Source organism: Drosophila arizonae, chromosome 3, assembly GCF_054131065.1.
Source record: "Drosophila arizonae isolate 15081-1271.41 chromosome 3, UAZ_ARI_1.0, whole genome shotgun sequence".
Lineage (NCBI taxonomy): Eukaryota > Metazoa > Arthropoda > Insecta > Diptera > Drosophilidae > Drosophila > Drosophila arizonae.
The window spans coordinates 28,318,527-28,335,465 of NC_142923.1; the positions used below are offsets into that span (position 1 = coordinate 28,318,527).

Sequence of the window (16,939 nt, forward strand, 5' to 3'; positions counted from 1 at the left end):
ATGTTTGCTTCTTGTTTAAATTTAATTAATATAATTTGTAATGGGCAGAAAAGATTTTGAAGAAAGGATTAAGGGAGAAAATTTGTTATTATTTGCGTACATCTTATCTATTATCTACTCTTTATTATATATTATAAATTATATATTATATGTATATTATATAAAATACATCATACATTGTATATTATATAGTATACATTTACATTTAAGTAACCAAAATTAACATCAGACGAAAATTATCCGAAGCCATTAATTTCGCATATTCCAATTTGATAATTACAATAATAATTAAAACAAAAAATAAGATTTTAATTATGTTGAGTTTCCTTCAATCGGAATTCCACCCCAGCTTGAATGCATTAAAATAAATTCCCAGCCAAATATCATAAATAAGAATCTTCTTGACATATTTTAATGCATAGTATATATAAAAAAGATAATATATAATAATAATAAAAAAAAAAAAAAAAAACAGGTACACGTGCTGTTATGTGACTACCTATTGACTCATTATAAATACATACACATATAGGTATATAGCTATGTATATATGCTTGAGGGACACATACATATCAATGTTGAATTTTGATGAAACTTTCATATTGTTACGTGAAACAAAAGAAAATTTTTTTTGGCTTAGACCCAAAAAAATTAAATTCCTCTTGATTTAGTTGCACAGGGCAAAGTCATTTACGTGCGGGATATTCTACGAGATGTTTAAACATGCTTACTACATAAACAAATAGATATGTACAATGTATATGGTGGATATATTATATAAATATACTTTGCGGTAGACAGATATTTCTATAAATTGGGATTTTCTATGCTCATTTAATGTCGCTCTAGCGTGACGGAAGATCTTTGTAAGAATGCTATATAGAACATATTTAATATAGTATTGCAAATATTTTGTTGTTTTATTAAATAATAATATTGTTTATAATATATTCTAAAGCTAAAGCTAATGCTAAAGCTGATTGGAATCTATTTATACTGGGAACCCATTGGAAAGGGACCAAATGCGAAAGGGTGCCGACCTCATAAAGCATTTACAAAACAATCTACACAGATATCATTGAATTGCCTTTTAATTTTTTTAAGTTTTTATATCTTCTTATGCGTATCCTTCACAACATTAAACAGCCGTTGAATATACATATAAGCCATATGTATATACTGAAAGATCCCGTTTATCTGCCATAAAAGATACAAATTTCTTTTATCTTATATATGATATTTACTATTTTATGTATACATATATTTAATATTTTAATACCTGAATTATTTCTCATAAAATATAATATATACAATTTGGTTCAGTTATTATTATTGTTTTTTTTTTTATTAAATATGTATTTACTTCAGATTGCGAAATGGAATATTTCGTTAAATCCAAAGTTTTTCTTAGTACAAAGTGAATAATATGAACAAATTAACTGCTTTAATTCAATTATAATATTTTTTACCAAATCGATGTTTGTCGAGCAAATAGCTGTGCATGTCCAGCTCACTTCTTGGCTTGTTTTATTTAATTTTTTGTTTATATAGCGAGACTCAGTTCAGCTCAACTCTGGATATAAGTTGGGGTTATATTGCTCTACATTCATGCATAGTAATTATATTGCAATTATTTTTATTGTCGTTTCGGAACTGGCCGGAGGGTCAGAGTGGGTTGACCTTCGTTAAGGTTGACATTGAAATCTTTGTTAAAATTCCTTTTGATTAAACAGGTTAAAGGTGCGCATATAGCTCATTTCTTGTTTACCTCCATTCATTGTTGTGGTTTAGCAAGTTTTCCAGTTTTGAACTATAAGAAAACGATTTACGCTTTGCGTTTAACGATTCACGTTTGGCATTTTTTTTGCTCATAACTTTGGAATATTAATTTTCGCGATGCTCTGATGTAATCGAAACAAGAGACGGGGTATATGTCCACCTAGATTGTGGCCGAAAATATAAAACTATCGTGTATATATGGAGTAAAATAGCCCAACTAGGAGCGCGACCATTGCATGTCCGACTGCGTGACTAGTTTAACACACCTGCACTCTCCAAAAAACAGTTCCCCTCTCGTTCTCTTGGTGGCTCTCTGTCTCTTTTTCTCTCTGTCCTAGTGTTAAAAGAACGTTCTCCTTGAAAAGCACTCGGTCACGAAACAAACTACATACAACATCCTTCTGTAAACCCACAACTCAGGCTAAGGCGACCAAAAAAAGGCTTGCCCCTTATTTAGGGCAACATTTAATGGCCACTGGCCATAAGGCTCTTGGTCTTGGCTAACCAGAAGGGTGGGGGTATGCGTGCGTGTGTGTGTGTGTGGGGGTGTGCGTGTATATGAGAGTAAAAGTTGGCATTTGCTGCTGCCGACGAAGAAAGTGATTAAATCAGCACGATATTTTGTAGGTGTGCGCACTCACCGATTACATTTTTTATTCCAAGTGTATGTGTGTTTGTGTGTTAGATTTATGTATGTATGTAGTGGAAATTGACTTTTCGCCTGGACAAAAAGCTAGAAATGACGACATCACGCTTCCTCATCAAACGAAAAAAAACTATATAAACTGTAAAACCTACCCAGCTATTCTACTGCGTGTTTACAAACAATATTGTGTGCGGGGGCTCATATATAAATATACATACATATATAGAAATAAGTATGTTTATATAAAGATGATATATGTTCATATGCCTACAATAAGGTGTGTTTCGCAAAATTTGCATGCATACTCAGAGCAGCAAGTTAAATTTCAAATATTCCAAAATATTTAAAAAGTTTAATTCTATTACTCAGAAAGATATTTATTATATGTAAGTATTTTACTTATGCTTTAATTAATTTTAGTTATTTTTAGACTCGTTGTTATCATAATTAAACGAATTACAGAATTGATATACCCCACATACATTGTTTGTTTACAAAGTGCTCAAATTGAACTGAATGAGCAAATGAACCAAATTGCGCTGGTTCGATTAGTCAAATGGCGCGTGCAACAAAAATAATCGAACTAGTTAGGTCGCGCTCGTTTGTTGTGTATTTTATAAGAGCAAAATTATATTTTACGGACTTCATGAAGTATTTGCGTTACGCTGATAATACATTTCGCCTGGCAAGTGATCAATGCATGGTGTCTAACATAGTGTTTCATAAATACCCTAACATTACTTCAGTTCATGCATTCGTTTTGCAGGCGCACACGTGTTGATGGTTTTGTTTTTGTTTTCAGTGCATTAATTTGTTCATTTCGAGGCGCTTGTTAAACGCACAACACAAAGTTAAGAAATCAAAAAACACATTTTTGTGTTGGCAAACAATGACATTGCCCAAGACTCTGCGCCATGTGCAAACCCAGCACGGCGATGCCTCTGTTGATGTGGAAAACATTTTTCTGTTTAGCGCCAACTTACACACTGCCGGCGTTGCTTCTACGAATGAAGCTGAATTAGCCGCTCAATCAGACGCTGAATCTGTTGCCCCTATTGCTATCAAGTCTCAGGAGATCAAATCTACCGATGGTGTGTGGACCTACGAAGCGAGTGAAGATTGCGGCAGCCAAGTAAGCGCAAATTAGTTTATTTCTTTTAGTTAGCTTTCGGTTTTATAATTATAGTTATAAACATTGGAAACTCGGTAATTTTTGGAATAGGTCAATCAATTGATATATGCTTCCATTTCCATTAATTTGATCGAAATTTAACTTTATTGACTTAATAGATTATATATTTGAGTAAAGTAAATTGCGATAAAAAATACTATTTGTTTTAAAATCCATATATCGCGATATCTGAATATTATTATATAGTTATAGTTGGGGATATACCCTATAAAGATTTTATTTTATTTTTTTTAAGGAAAAGTCCCAATATAGGAAAATACAGTATTTAGGGAGAATTCGGATACTGCCCAATGCAATTATTTTATGAATCTGGATTTTAAAAATGTCAAGTCCATGTACCTGTCAGCTTTAAAGTTAAATTAAGTTAACTTAAATTTTGAAGAAGCTCATAATTAGGCCGCTATGTCATGATATACTTCACTTTATTTGAAGTGGAGCTGGGTAGGACGGTTAACCATAGTAAAAGCATACAACTTGAGAGACAAGCAACAAGTAACATCAGAGCCAGCTCGAGGGTCATTGTCAATGTGGAGAGAAGGAAATACTAATTACAACGGCGCCCTTTTGTAATGGTCTCTATTATGATGTTATTTCAATGCATCTCTATGTTTGTATGATGTGCTTCAAAGCTCAAACGCGGCGGTCCATTCATCTATACACACATTGTTCACTGACATTCCGCATTCCTACTGGCATATTTATGTGCATTCTAGCGCGGATTTAAATTTGTAAAATGGTCGCAAAGCCCATCAATCCGTTTTGAATAACTTATGGCCGTGGGAGGCTTTTGAAGCGGTTGGCACATTTCAGACCGCTCTCTATCAATATTAATCACGTGTAGCTTCGCACTGGCACAGGACAGCATTATACCTGCCGAGGGCCGCTTATTATGTGGCTTATGCTAACCTCCACTAAATAATCCCCGTACACTTGGCTTTGTCTTAACCGCAGCAAACATTTTAGTTGGCTTACCTTCGTTTGTCCGTACTTCGACCGGCCTGCTAGATGGTTGGTTGGTTGTCTAAGCTGTTTCTCGCTTTACCTTCATATTTTAACCGCGGATTTGGTATAATTATTTCTCATTTGCTTTTCCTTTTTGCTATTTTGTTGAAGGGTGCTTTCGACGCTTCGTGTCGTTTTTCCTACTTGTTTGCTCTGACGAGCAGCGCCTCCTTGTCAAGTTGGCCAACCTGACGCTTCCGCAATTATCAGTGTTGCCTCCTGTTCATACCCTGTGCACCTGTGAATCACGGTGCTGGTTGTTTATGGCATCAGACATGGAACTTCCAGTTGTGCACCTTCGACCGGGTATCGTTAACTGATTTTTGAAATGAAATGTAGCCCAGCTAAAGAGTATCTGTTAGTCGTTCACTTGCAGGTGTCGCAATTGAAATTTAAACGCATTTAAGGCAAACCCAACAGGGTATCCTTGAGTCGTGCATTTGTGTCCCTCTGCTATGGCTTGTTTTTAAGTAGGTATCGCTATGCTCCTTAAAAGTAAATTGCTCTAAATGTTTTTGTCTTCCATTATGCGCGCCTATTGTGTCACTTGCATTTAAAGTTTCCACAATACCTATGCATGCATGTCTGTAGCTATGTGTGTATGTGTGTAGGTATGTAATGTGTATGTAATCTCCGTGATGTATGTGGGTTTGTGTCTGATGTATGCACGTCTACGTGCACTGCTCCCTGTGTTAGTGCTATTGAAATAAGGAATGTGTCTCGACATTAAAATAGAGAATGTCAAATGTGCGCAAGTATTGGTGTTCTCAACGGCGAAGAGTTTTATTATTCTAGCTTCTTCTTTGTTTTGAATGCAGTTTTTACTCGCTTCCCCTGCAGAGTCCTCTGCGCCCGCGGAACGTCCCCCCTGGGTACTGCAAACGTGATTGTGTCCGCCTTCCTCTAAGATACGAATGCAGACCACTGTTTTATGATGACAATTTGGGTTTGTTACAACCCTCTATTACTTTTCCTGCCGTTAAAAGAGTTTTATTCCCATTTCTTGCTTCGCTCTCACATGCCTAGCGTCTTAGTGTGTCATGCAAGCGCCTTGATCCTGCATTTCTTCTTTGGCTGCGCTTTTAAATAGAAAATCGTTAGTTAAATATAAACCATCATTCATTTCCGTTTAAGCTCGCCACAATTGCTGAGGCCTCACTGGAGCAGCTGCCCGAAAAGCGAAAGGCTTCCGATGAAACAGAGGCCACAGAACCAAAGAAGCCGAAATTGGAAACAAAGGATTTGAAACTGACCCGTCCCGGCTTCAGTGAAGAGCGATATGATGAGACTTCTTATTACATTGAAAATGGTAAGATTTAAATTACACATCTTTATGGATTGTGGATTGCGTCATAGTTTTATTTGAAGGCTTGCGAAAGGTTTACCCGTACTCTTTTACCTTCACCACATTCACAAAGGGCCGCTGGGTGGGCGAAGGAATTTTGGATGTATTCTCGCGGGAATTCCGCGCCCAGCCTCCAGAGGAGTACAAGCGCAGCATCGAGGCTGGCAATCTGACAGTCAACTACGAGAAGGTGCCGGTTGACTACAGACTAAAGCACAATGATTTGCTAGCCAATACTGTGCACAGGTAAATATATAAATATATATATATATATATATATATATATATATATATATATATATATATATATATATATATTGTATATAGAATAAACCCAATTTCATCCATCAATACCACAGACATGAAGTGCCAGTTACTGCGCAGCCAATTTCCATAGTGCATATAGACGATGACATTTTAGTAGTGAACAAACCTGCTTCTATACCAGTAAGTAAACACTTATGAACATAGATTTATATATATGTATATGTATTTCTGTATTTAGGTACATCCATGTGGTCGCTACAGACATAATACGGTGATATTTATACTTGCCAAAGAGTACAATTTGAAGAATCTGCGTACCATACATCGGTTAGATCGGTTAACCTCCGGCTTACTTTTATTTGGCCGCAATTCGGAAAAAGCACGTCAAATGGAGCAACAGATACGAAATCGACAGGTTCAAAAGGAATATGTTTGCTGTGTGGAAGGTCACTTTCCAGAGTAAGCACTATGTGAATCGCCTACATTTTTCTTTTAACATTAACATTATTTAATTATTGTAATGTCACCAGAATTGAATGTAAACTACGAGAATGCGAGAATTAAGTGCGTGAGAATCAAATAATCATCGTTCTATTTAAGATTATGGAAATGTCATTTACAATAGTTTGTATATAAATATATTCTCCGAATTTGTAATTTTAGTGGTATTATCGAGTGTAATGAACCTATCGAAGTAGTTAGCTATAAAATTGGAGTCTGTAAAGTCTCAAAGAAGGGCAAGGATTGTAAAACAACATTCAAGAGAATTGCCCAAGCTGGAGATTACAGCATTGTGCAGTGCAAACCGCTGACTGGACGAATGCATCAGATCAGAGTGCATTTACAATATTTGGGTAAGCTGAGTGATTGCGTTCATCATTTTTTAAATTAATAATAATCAATAACTAATGTTTCTTCAGGCTATCCGATTGTAAACGATCCGTTGTATAATCATGAGGTATTTGGTCCATTAAAGGGTCGTGGCGGAGACACTGGGGGAAAATCTGACGATCAATTGATCAGCGACTTAATTTCTATACACAATGCAGAAAATTGGTTGGGTATTGAAAAGGAAATCGCAGCTGATACTACGAAAAATCAAGATGTTACTGCCCCCAATACAAATGACGATAATCAAACTTTAATTAAATCAACACATGACTCTAAGGTATTTCTATAGAATAATTGTGTGATTTGTTGCAGATGAAAATATGTGATGCTTTTATTTTAGGTTACAATATCGACCCAAACTAGTCATGAACCTGCCGACATGCATTTTGATGCTAGTAAAGTAACTAAAGATCCCCATTGCATCGAGTGTACAATGAACTATCGGGATCCAAACCCAGAGGACCTCGTTATGTACCTGCATGCGTGGAAATATAAAGTAGGCTTTACTAAAAAACCACTCAATTCAAATTAAATGGTATCTATACAATTTCAGGGAGTTGGCTGGGAATACGAAACCGAACTGCCAAGCTGGGCCTCTGGCAACCAAGATCATATTACACTTAGTTTAAGAAACAAGCGTTGTTAAATTGTTCAGTAATTGTAATGAACAGGCTCGTTGAAGAACCTTCTCTACTGATCTATAATTGTTGCTTTCTTATATGATATTCATTTGCTCTAGATTATTTATTGCGTTCTTTAGATAATCTTCTATATTTCTATTTTTTCAAATACACGATAAAAGTGCGTATCTCCATTGGGCTAAGCTCTATGAGATACTTTTCACGTTCCGATGACGGCATAGATTTTTTCAAATCATCCGAGCTGGATTCCTGCGGACGCCTTCGGTGTATTGTAAAATGTCGTGAGTTGGCATTGCGTTTTATTCGGTTGCTTTCAGCTCCTAGCTGTCCAGCTTCAAGGGTTTCCTTCGAGTACCGAGCTTCTAGCATTGGCTTCGCTGCTGATAGCAAATGAACAGCCTTTGATGATTTCTTAAATGTGCCATAACTGTTGTATGCCTCATCCTCGGGATCGGGTACAAACTCCATGCGCCGATGTTCGTCTAACCACGCATTTCCATCCAGCGTTGTTTCACGAATATTTTCAATATTAAATGCACTCAGTACATCCTTAATATTAAATTGAACGTATTGCGAATAGCGCGTGTCATCTGTCTTCTCCAGTATATGCTCAAAGCGGACGAGTAGCTCCTTCTCGTGCCAGGGCTCCAAGGAAAGCAAGTGCACATATTTTGGTAGGGCCGCTGAAATTCCATTGTACTGAAATAATGTAATGATAGTGATAATCCTCATATAGTAATTAATTTTTCATGCTGGGACTCACTGTGTTTGCGAATGAGGTCAGCCATTGATCTGAGCTATAGGACACATTGCTGAAAAACTTCCACGAGGGGAGCAAGGTCTCCAGCTGCACTAAACGCTCGATTGCCTTTAGAGAAACCTCGGGACGTTGTAAGGATTTGCCCATAAACAAATGGTGTTTGCCTCGCGCAATCAATCCCTCGCCGTATTCAGTTTCGTTCAGGGCCTCGCCAACACCGAATGCATCATCGTGCAGCAACCGACGATGTACCATCAGTTCCAAGACACCATCCTCCAAAGAGCTACCACCCTGAGCTCTGTCTGTCAGAATAGCCATACGAGCCGTGTCATCCTCCAAGGCGATTTTCGTTGTCACGGGATAGTAATTGCCGGCAACAGATTCGTGAATTTTAACGTTCCACGTTTCACGATGATTGCGCCGACGTTTTAACATTTCGCGGCCTGATGAAAAACAAATTAACTAGTATAATAGAATAGAATATGATATCCATATCTCACCATTTGAATCAGTATAGAAAATGCCTTCAGACTTAATGTCAGACGTAAAACGCGATATGACTTCCTTTCCAATGTTATCTTTGATAGGAATGGGACCCACTAACCACTCGAACTCTGCATGATTGCTCTGCTTATATACGCGAACCACTTGGCTTATCCAACTGTTGAACTGCTGATGGACCTCTTGCACTAGCTGACCCTTGTACACCTCTAAAGAGACTTCATCTGTGGCGAAGCGTATTTGATTTTTGTCAGGCCGGAATATATATGCACCCGATGAGCGATTTAAGAACTCTTCATTATTTCCAGTTGCAGCAATGTAGTACAAAAACTCTTGGGAAATTGTGCGTGTCATTCCGTCTGCTGTGACATAAGCGAGGAATCCATTGGTATCGAATGTTAGCTTAATGTTCTAGAAGAAAATTAAATATTAGCATTAGAACATCAAGAAAGCATACAAGTTTAATTACATTGTTTCCGATAACAGTATAACTAGATTTTTTCTTTGGCGAAGCTGAAGGTTTGCCACGGACAGGAATCGAATCAGATTTTTCGATATAATAGGTCTTATATCCCACAGCAGGTAGGTTGGATGCCAAGAAAATAAGTTCATATTGGGCGCTCGAGTTTCTGTGCTGAAGGTTGGTCACAGCTTTTGGCACAGGTACCACTTGAGTTGGCAGGCTTTTACCTAGAAAAGAATATTTATTAAATGAGGAATGTTTGCTGGTAAGGCTCACACTTGTATCTGTACCTGTCGGATCGATCACAACATACTTGTAATCAGTAACAGGTACTCTCACGTACTCATTGGTCGAATGAGCCAGTGGATTGTACAGCGTCAGCGCAAATCGATCGTTCAGCTCGGATGTGGCACAGCTGCTTATGTTAAGGAGAGTACAAGTTTTGAATTCAAATTTAGTTGGTTGTGGGCTGACACGATCGGATGAAATAGACAATTGATTCAACACAGATCTTATGTTAGTCGAGCAGGCACGCAGAGCGACACTCATGCGCTTGGCATAGTCGAGGGCAACCTTTTGCTTCTCCGTTCCTGTGACTGCATCATGGTGCTGCATTATGCCCATGGTCTCTCGCATGAAATTCAAATGCGGATCAAACTCTGCCGAGCGGTTGGGAGCCAATGCGCTTAGCTGCTTGCAAGCCTGCAGGAAGTGATTGCCATCACGTTCGAAACGCTTCAGAGTGGGACGCGAGGTGAAGTAGCCCGTCCAATAGGAATGTGGATCGGATGCATAGGGAAAGAAATCATCGCTCTTTGTTGGCCATGAGATGCCAGCATCATGCAGAGACTTTAGATAACACGAAGGCGTGGAGTACAGCAAATTTATATTTGATCCATTTGCTTGTCGCTCATTGGCGTACCTGCAGGGTATTTAAAAAAGTTTTAGTTTGTGGCTATAATTGTACGGGTACAATTAAGCTTCAAGGTTAAGGAAAGCCCCTCATTACTTACTTAATAAGTTTATCCAGATTTTTATACCACATATCAGCATTCTGGTAATGGAAATCCTCACCCATTGTTATAAGCAAGTTGGGCGTGCGATAACCTTTGGCCATCTTAGTGACAAACTCAAAGAAGGTATCGATCTATACACAAAGAGCATTTACTCCAATTACATTTTCATATTAGGAAAAACCCATGGACAAACAAAATGAGGGGCTTTCGTTAACAAACAAACTTATGTTAACAAAACTATGCAACACGTATATAATTTTACCGTATTAATTTGTCGAGATTTTTGTAATAAACTTGAGCTGCTTGATAGGTAAAATCTCCGCCCATAGTTATGATGATATTGTTGGTGCGATAATAATTGCTTTGAGCTTTTACATAGTCCAAAAACGTATCAACCTGATGCAGTATTGGGTAAATCAGTGAGAGGACAAAGCACAAGGACAAGTTTCATATAAAATGATAAAGGCAGACAATATGTACAGTGATTGACCAAATCAAGGGGCTCGGACTTACGCGTTCCTTTACATTATTGTCGGGACTGTGCTTGCCGTCAATGATGGGTTGGTCCGCGCAAAGTATGTCAAAGCAGAATCCCGCCGGTGCTTGGTAATTGTTGTACAAGGCTCCAGTAAAGAGATCCGCTTTCTCATCTACGAATTACATTAAATATTTCAAGTAAGTTTATACAAAATAATAATAAGTAATTTTTTTTAGCTTGCCCAAGTTTTCGGATCCATGCCAAATCATTTCGGCCTTTTGGGTCATTAGTCGCTCGTCCTTATCCTGATAGTCCAGTCGACCAAAGAACATGCCATCAAAGCCCATCTGTGCAAAAATCGAAGCCATTTCACGGGAATGTCCAAATGGATCAATTTGCCATCCAATACGTGGTCGTCCGCATTGACCGAACGTATCATTTAATTGCCTGCAAAGTAAATTCGGTTAGCTATGTGGACAAGCGATGCCATTTATACAGATGGACCTCACCGTAATCCCCAAGCAAACTGATCGATTACACTTTGATAGTGAGTGGTAGCCTCATCATTCATGCTCCAAGCTCCGCCTATGAACTCCAGTCTGCCCTCGTTCACTAGCATTTTCACTTTGTCCTGCTGCTCTTTCGTCTGTTCCTTCCACCATTTAAAGAAAAACGCCGATTCAACATAAATAAATCGTCTGTTTGGATCTCTCAACAGGGATTCCACCACGGAATCAATGATATACTGCACTCCGGCCTTCTGAATCAGTGTTTCACTTCCGTAATAGTATTGATCAACAGTTTTAAGCCATCCAACATCGTCGTGGGTGTGTGCGACAATATGCACATTCAGCATATTCGGTTTCGTTGGATGGCAGCTCTGAAAAAGTAAACAGTTCCATTAATACTTTCAACTAGAAAACTGATAAATCATATATGTATGAGTAATATAAAGAATATATATGTGTGCGTAAGTATGTCTTGAAAAATAAACGACTTGATTGGTTTGTGTTTATATGTGTGTACTGCTTGACTTTCAGCACCGATAAGGAATTATATTATATAAATATACAGCGCCCGAGCTTAGCCTTAGCTTTAGTGATAAACCCAATACTTTTAAAAGCAATTTGAAAGGAATATTTAGATTAAAATATTTATTTTTAATTTAAATGTTGTTTGGGCTCCAAACTTAAGATATATGAAGAGACTACATAAAAGGAAATACGTTTAAAAACAATTTGACACGAATATTAAGATTAAAATATTTATTGTTAATTTAAATTTTGTTTGGGCTCTAAGCTTAAGATATTTGCAGAGTCTACTAAAAAGGAAAACATCAGTCTAACTTAGTATATGTGTGTCATATGTGAATATCATTTTCCGTCTAACAATTAGTTTCAAATGCACAACTTTGAATTACGGCTGGCCTTCTGTTGTTATTTCTTATTATTGATTATTTTTCAATCATCAGCTGATTTTGAACTGACTATGGTCTGTTGGAGAATGTATCAAATGAATGTATTTTGCATTTTTTTTTTTTACTTCATTACTTCTTTTTTATAACCGAATAATATACAATATACTAAATTTAAAATATATGTATGTAACAATTTCTTGATTAGAATAGAATGCATGTATATACGTGTGTGTATGTATGCATTTCTATCAATCTATGTACATATCTTCTATTCGCCCTTCAACACTAATGCTAATGAAAAATGGACAGTGATGATCAGTGAAGAATGCACAATAGGAAAATTCCCTTGCATGCAGACATACTTACATACATACATATAGTGTGTAAGTGTAAATGCAGAGACTTACCGTATAGCCACACTGTGCGGCTGCATCCGATTTTGGCTCACTTCTGATATTCCTGGTCTCCACATGATGCACAATTAAGCTACTTAAATAAATGATTGCAAGACAACCGCCGAATTTGTGCAACATTGCAATTCAATTAGCTATTGCTAACTAATTTTGATAATATAACGAAATGTACGAATGAGAGTTTGGTGTATATTTAAGCCGATAAGAAAATTCAATAATTATATGTACATATATTGAAGTGGATCTTCAATATTCGCGCTTAGTGATCGCGTAACGTCCAACCGACCGCAACGCCAACACAAAGCAAACTGAGCTGCTTATGATTGCAAGCCGACACTGAGAGTCTAAGAGAGTGCTCACATACGCAAAGAACACTGAGTCGCTTACGTTCTTCTCCAATGAAAGTATACACGCACACATATGCAATGGTTATGGGAGAGCACAAAAATGATGCATTTAAGCCTGGGAGAATGTTTGTACTATTGCCCTTGGGTAGGTAGTTTGTCACAAACTAGCGAGCAGAAATGGCGTCACAAAATGCTCTCAGCTCAAAAAATAAGTTAGCTACAAATGTACGTAAGTACACCTGAGTGACATTTGTGACGTGACTGGACTAAATCTTATTTTAAGTGCAATGCAAACAGTGGGACCCACCGTTATCAATATTAATTTATTCTCTCGCGATTTCTCTTTTGGACAGCACGGTAAATTGCAAGAATTGAAGAAATGCGGAATAATTTGTAATCGTTCTCTCAATTTGGACTTGGACTTGGATTTAGAGCACAAGCAGTCTTAAGTGGAATATTAAGTAGTTCGTATATGCAATAAATTATATGATCCGAGGTTATTTAAATAGAGCTGTACTCCAGCTGATAGCAACAGCGACGCCACTTCATATTTACAATGATTGAGTACATACTTACATACATACATATGTGCATACATTACATTATTACATATATATATTTTAAATCAATAAACAAGGCTCTATGTTTATATCACGGCAATAGCCAAAGCAAGCGAAAATTAAGAGTGGTTTTTGGTGAGACTGCTGAAGCTTCCTGAACCCGCTGAAATGCCAATTCGATAATGATAATCCTCATTATAGTAGTGAATTTATCACGCTGAAGGACTCACTGTGTTTGTGAAAACTCTAGGGAAATCGCGCTTCACTTGTAGCCAATGCGATTAGCTGCTTGCAAGCCTGTAAGAAGTGATTGCGTGGCTCTTATTTGTTCATATATAGATATACGTGTGCTGGGTTTACTGTTATCAATTTAACTTACATATAAATTAATTTGTTTTAATGAGAAGTTTTCTGTGTAGTTTGTAACTGTTTTGAAATTGTTTTACTTTGTTAAAATATTTTTTTTTGTTGCTATTTTTATTTAGTTTTCAGGTTGATTGCAAAGCGAAAAATACTTAGCATGTTACAAAAAAATAAATAAATTTAAAGTTTATACCCAAGTAATTGCCAAACTAAGCGCAGCGTAAAAAAGTATATAAATTCTACCAAGCCCAGGACACTAAATCCAAGATAAAGACCGGCAGTACCGCCTATTGACACTGCAAATTTATATATAATATTATATATTAAAATATGTAAGTCAGTCAGACATACCTAACAAATCTGTGAAGGAAAATATGACTTGTCTCTTGAATTGATTCCTTGGCCAGGTGCTCATAGAGACGGAACTTCCCATACTCCCAAGCAACTGTTTAGAGCCTCGCATGGCCTAAATTAATAATAAAGTAAATAAATATTAACATGTAAGAAGGCTCTAGTCGAGACTACTCGACTAGGAGATACCCTGAACCCTCCAAGCTGATATTCTAATCATTATGCACTTCTTTTATGCACACATACACATGCACACGTGCGCAGTTAGCAGCGACGGCGCTTGGGCTGCGCTACAGTGTGCGCAATATTATGAGAAAATCTTAGTAATTTTTCTTTTAGATGGACTATCTTTATGAAACTTTCAGAGGGTAATAATATATAAAATTAATTAAAATGTGTGAATATTACAAAGCACTAGTACTTGAAATACGCTTTTTTTTTACAAATTGTTGGCGAAGGGGACGTGGTATCCAAAATCTGTAAGTTACTAAATCTGTGGCATTCATGCGGATGGACGGACAGGGCTATATCGACTCAGCTCATCGTCCTGATCAAGAATATATATACTTTATGGGGTCTGCGATGATTCCTTCTGTCTATTACATACTTTTCACAAAACATACCCTGATTTCCCATTTTCAATTGGTTCAGGGTATAAAAACGAGAGTAGTTATTGATTTTCGGAAACAAACTCGAAGTTACAAAAAATACATCAAGTCTATAGCTGTTATATCTTCCGAGATCGATGCGTTCAAACATACAGACCTACGAATACAAAGACGTGCAGGACAAAATTGACTCAGCTCATCGCCCTGATCAAGAACATAAACCGTATAACTTTATGGTGTTTGCCACGCCTTCTTTTGCTACATATATTTAACAAAGCTATTATACCCTGATTTCACACTTTCATACGTACGAGGGCACTTTTGAGCTTGATCACAGCGTCTATACAGTTTTGCTCGCAGTAGCAGCCAGTTGGTTTCTCATGATGACCATTTTCTTCGTAAAATTTCAGAAAGTAACCTTTATACAAATGAGAACTAAACTATAGAAGTTATACTTATGATACATATATATATATTTCACTGACCGGCATGCCTGGGAAAGCAAGATTTCAGTGTTTTGTAGGTGCAAACTGGTTTCGGCTTGGCAACTAAGAAAGATAACAGAGTTTTAATACTTACAAGCAATACAAATCTACGAAATTCGATTCACTTACTGCGATTGGGATAAAAATGAGGAATACATTTGCATATCTTATAGGCCAAGTTAATGCGACACTCTTGCTGGCAAATATTCTTGGTATAAAAAGGATAATGCGTGAGATTGGATTCGTGATAGAAACGACATTTCCTTTGACTGATAGAAGTTTCGCTGGTGAATGAAATGCGTACATATGTGAATTATATAGAAAATCGGAAAATCATTTACTAACGTCTCGAAATTCGGCTCAGCAATTATTTCCTCAACCTCTGGCTCGTAGGCAGCTCCTTCTAATGAATAGCCAAAGTTATTATCCACCTTCATGACCTCAAACGCTGAATGTATATAGCTCTGAAAAAAGAACTTGTTGATATATAGTCCAGTTCTTTTTTCATGAATCCTTACATCTATTGCGTCTGTATCGAATCCCATTAGGTTGAAGCCGACATCCTTGTCAAAGAATGTTGCTTTCTTGACTAGAACGAATCGGTGCTTATTTAAATACTTATTGAATTCCGGATACTCGCCAAAGATTAAAAAGCGCGAGCTGTACTCCTCGCCCAAATATGAGCTGCACAGATAACAGAGACCAAACTCGGTGAGGATCTGTCGGGTCTTCAGGTGTAGCTGGCCATCGACACAGCGGATGCGAAGTTTCTCTATGGGTTCATAGGTGCCGTCAAAAGTCAGATTGTAAATCAGTTCCATATATTGCTTGGGCTTGATACCTAGCTGATCTAGAGTGTGATCAATGCTATCGTAATCCGGTATATTCTCAAAATTTGTATACGTGGAATTTGCTAAATTTTCTAGGAAATCCCAAAATTCCGTTTTGTCAGTTCCCTTTATCTTATTAGCGCTTCAATATTATTACAAATAATTATTAATCAATCTTTGATAAATATTCAATTCAAGCTCACCGACAATAATTATTAAAAAGCGACTGATTCAAGCGCTGCATCGGGCATCTAGAATGTATATAATATTTATATCTGAAGCTAGTTCTAAAATATAGTTATGTAAAAATCTATTGTGTAAAACTGAATTACGTTACCACTAAATATAGTAGAAAGGCAATTAAACAAAAAACATCTGCTAAATATAGATAAATTACATTGTGAGTCCCGGCATCGAGGTGTTCCAGTAATAGGAGTTCCGCTCCAAGCCAATGTGCGTGCTTTTCGTATGAAAGCGCTCCACAGAGGATATGCAAGAGATAACGCAAAAATATACTGATACAATCAGCAGTAGAAGCCAAAATATCCTATGGAGATTATACATTAGTTTTTGCATATAGTATT

General features: G+C 37.1%; 3 protein-coding genes across 5 annotated transcripts; 1 reads left to right on the forward strand and 2 right to left on the reverse strand.

The window, feature by feature from the left end:
* The first annotated feature begins 2,960 nt into the window (after window positions 1-2,960).
* RluA-2 (RluA pseudouridine synthase 2) lies at window positions 2,961-7,826 on the forward strand. 2 transcript variants are annotated; one of them, XM_018003283.2, is made up of 10 exons: window positions 2,961-3,110; window positions 3,228-3,557; window positions 5,754-5,928; window positions 5,988-6,210; window positions 6,324-6,411; window positions 6,470-6,690; window positions 6,895-7,085; window positions 7,152-7,399; window positions 7,463-7,618; window positions 7,676-7,826. In XM_018003283.2, the coding sequence occupies exons 1-10, from the start codon at window positions 2,982-2,984 to the stop codon at window positions 7,766-7,768; spliced, it is 1,854 nt and encodes a 617-aa protein (XP_017858772.2). In that variant the 5' UTR covers window positions 2,961-2,981; the 3' UTR covers window positions 7,769-7,826. The 2 variants fall into 2 exon arrangements, with proteins under 2 accessions (XP_017858772.2, XP_089320739.1); XM_089464613.1 differs by having other exon boundaries at window positions 2,987-3,110; window positions 3,192-3,557.
* Window positions 7,827-7,847: 21 nt separating this feature from the next.
* Window positions 7,848-13,135, reverse strand: LManII (Lysosomal alpha-mannosidase II). Of its 2 annotated transcripts, none has more exons than XM_018003279.2 (10): window positions 12,806-13,135; window positions 11,491-11,861; window positions 11,223-11,428; window positions 11,017-11,153; window positions 10,501-10,634; window positions 9,778-10,409; window positions 9,494-9,714; window positions 9,024-9,435; window positions 8,527-8,966; window positions 7,848-8,462 (listed from the first exon to the last, which is right to left on the reverse strand). In XM_018003279.2, exons 1-10 carry the CDS (start codon window positions 12,929-12,931, stop codon window positions 7,899-7,901), a joined length of 3,243 nt encoding a protein of 1,080 aa, XP_017858768.1. In that variant the 5' UTR covers window positions 12,932-13,135; the 3' UTR covers window positions 7,848-7,898. The 2 variants fall into 2 exon arrangements, with proteins under 2 accessions (XP_017858768.1, XP_017858767.1); XM_018003278.2 differs by lacking the exon at window positions 10,501-10,634 and adding an exon at window positions 10,766-10,899.
* A 953-nt stretch (window positions 13,136-14,088) lies between these two features.
* Window positions 14,089-16,784, reverse strand: ppk10 (pickpocket 10). The gene is made up of 9 exons (XM_018003285.2): window positions 16,753-16,784; window positions 16,559-16,606; window positions 16,044-16,497; window positions 15,871-15,989; window positions 15,655-15,809; window positions 15,526-15,588; window positions 15,352-15,458; window positions 14,433-14,547; window positions 14,089-14,377 (listed from the first exon to the last, which is right to left on the reverse strand). Exons 1-9 carry the CDS (start codon window positions 16,767-16,769, stop codon window positions 14,262-14,264), a joined length of 1,194 nt encoding a protein of 397 aa, XP_017858774.2. The 5' UTR covers window positions 16,770-16,784; the 3' UTR covers window positions 14,089-14,261.
* Between the last annotated feature and the right edge of the window lie 155 nt (window positions 16,785-16,939).

Bases quoted from the DNA above. Each gene is read 5' to 3' on its own strand.
- RluA-2 (XM_018003283.2), top strand. From the start codon at position 2,982: ATGGCGCGTGCAACAAAAATAATCGAACTAGTTAGGTCGCGCTCGTTT. The intron at 5,929-5,987 runs GTAAGATTTAAA...TTTTATTTGAAG, and splicing joins TTCTTATTACATTGAAAATG to GCTTGCGAAAGGTTTACCCG. The intron at 7,619-7,675 runs GTAGGCTTTACT...ATACAATTTCAG, and splicing joins TGCATGCGTGGAAATATAAA to GGAGTTGGCTGGGAATACGA.
- LManII (XM_018003279.2), bottom strand. From the start codon at position 12,931: ATGTTGCACAAATTCGGCGGTTGTCTTGCAATCATTTATTTAAGTAGC. The intron at 11,429-11,490 runs GTGAGGTCCATC...TTTACTTTGCAG, and splicing joins CAGTTTGCTTGGGGATTACG to GCAATTAAATGATACGTTCG. The intron at 9,436-9,493 runs GTAATTAAACTT...ATTTTCTTCTAG, and splicing joins ATACTGTTATCGGAAACAAT to AACATTAAGCTAACATTCGA.
- ppk10 (XM_018003285.2), bottom strand. The intron at 15,810-15,870 runs GTTAGTAAATGA...TTCATTCACCAG, and splicing joins GCTGAGCCGAATTTCGAGAC to CGAAACTTCTATCAGTCAAA. The intron at 15,589-15,654 runs GTAAGTGAATCG...TATCTTTCTTAG, and splicing joins TCATTTTTATCCCAATCGCA to TTGCCAAGCCGAAACCAGTT.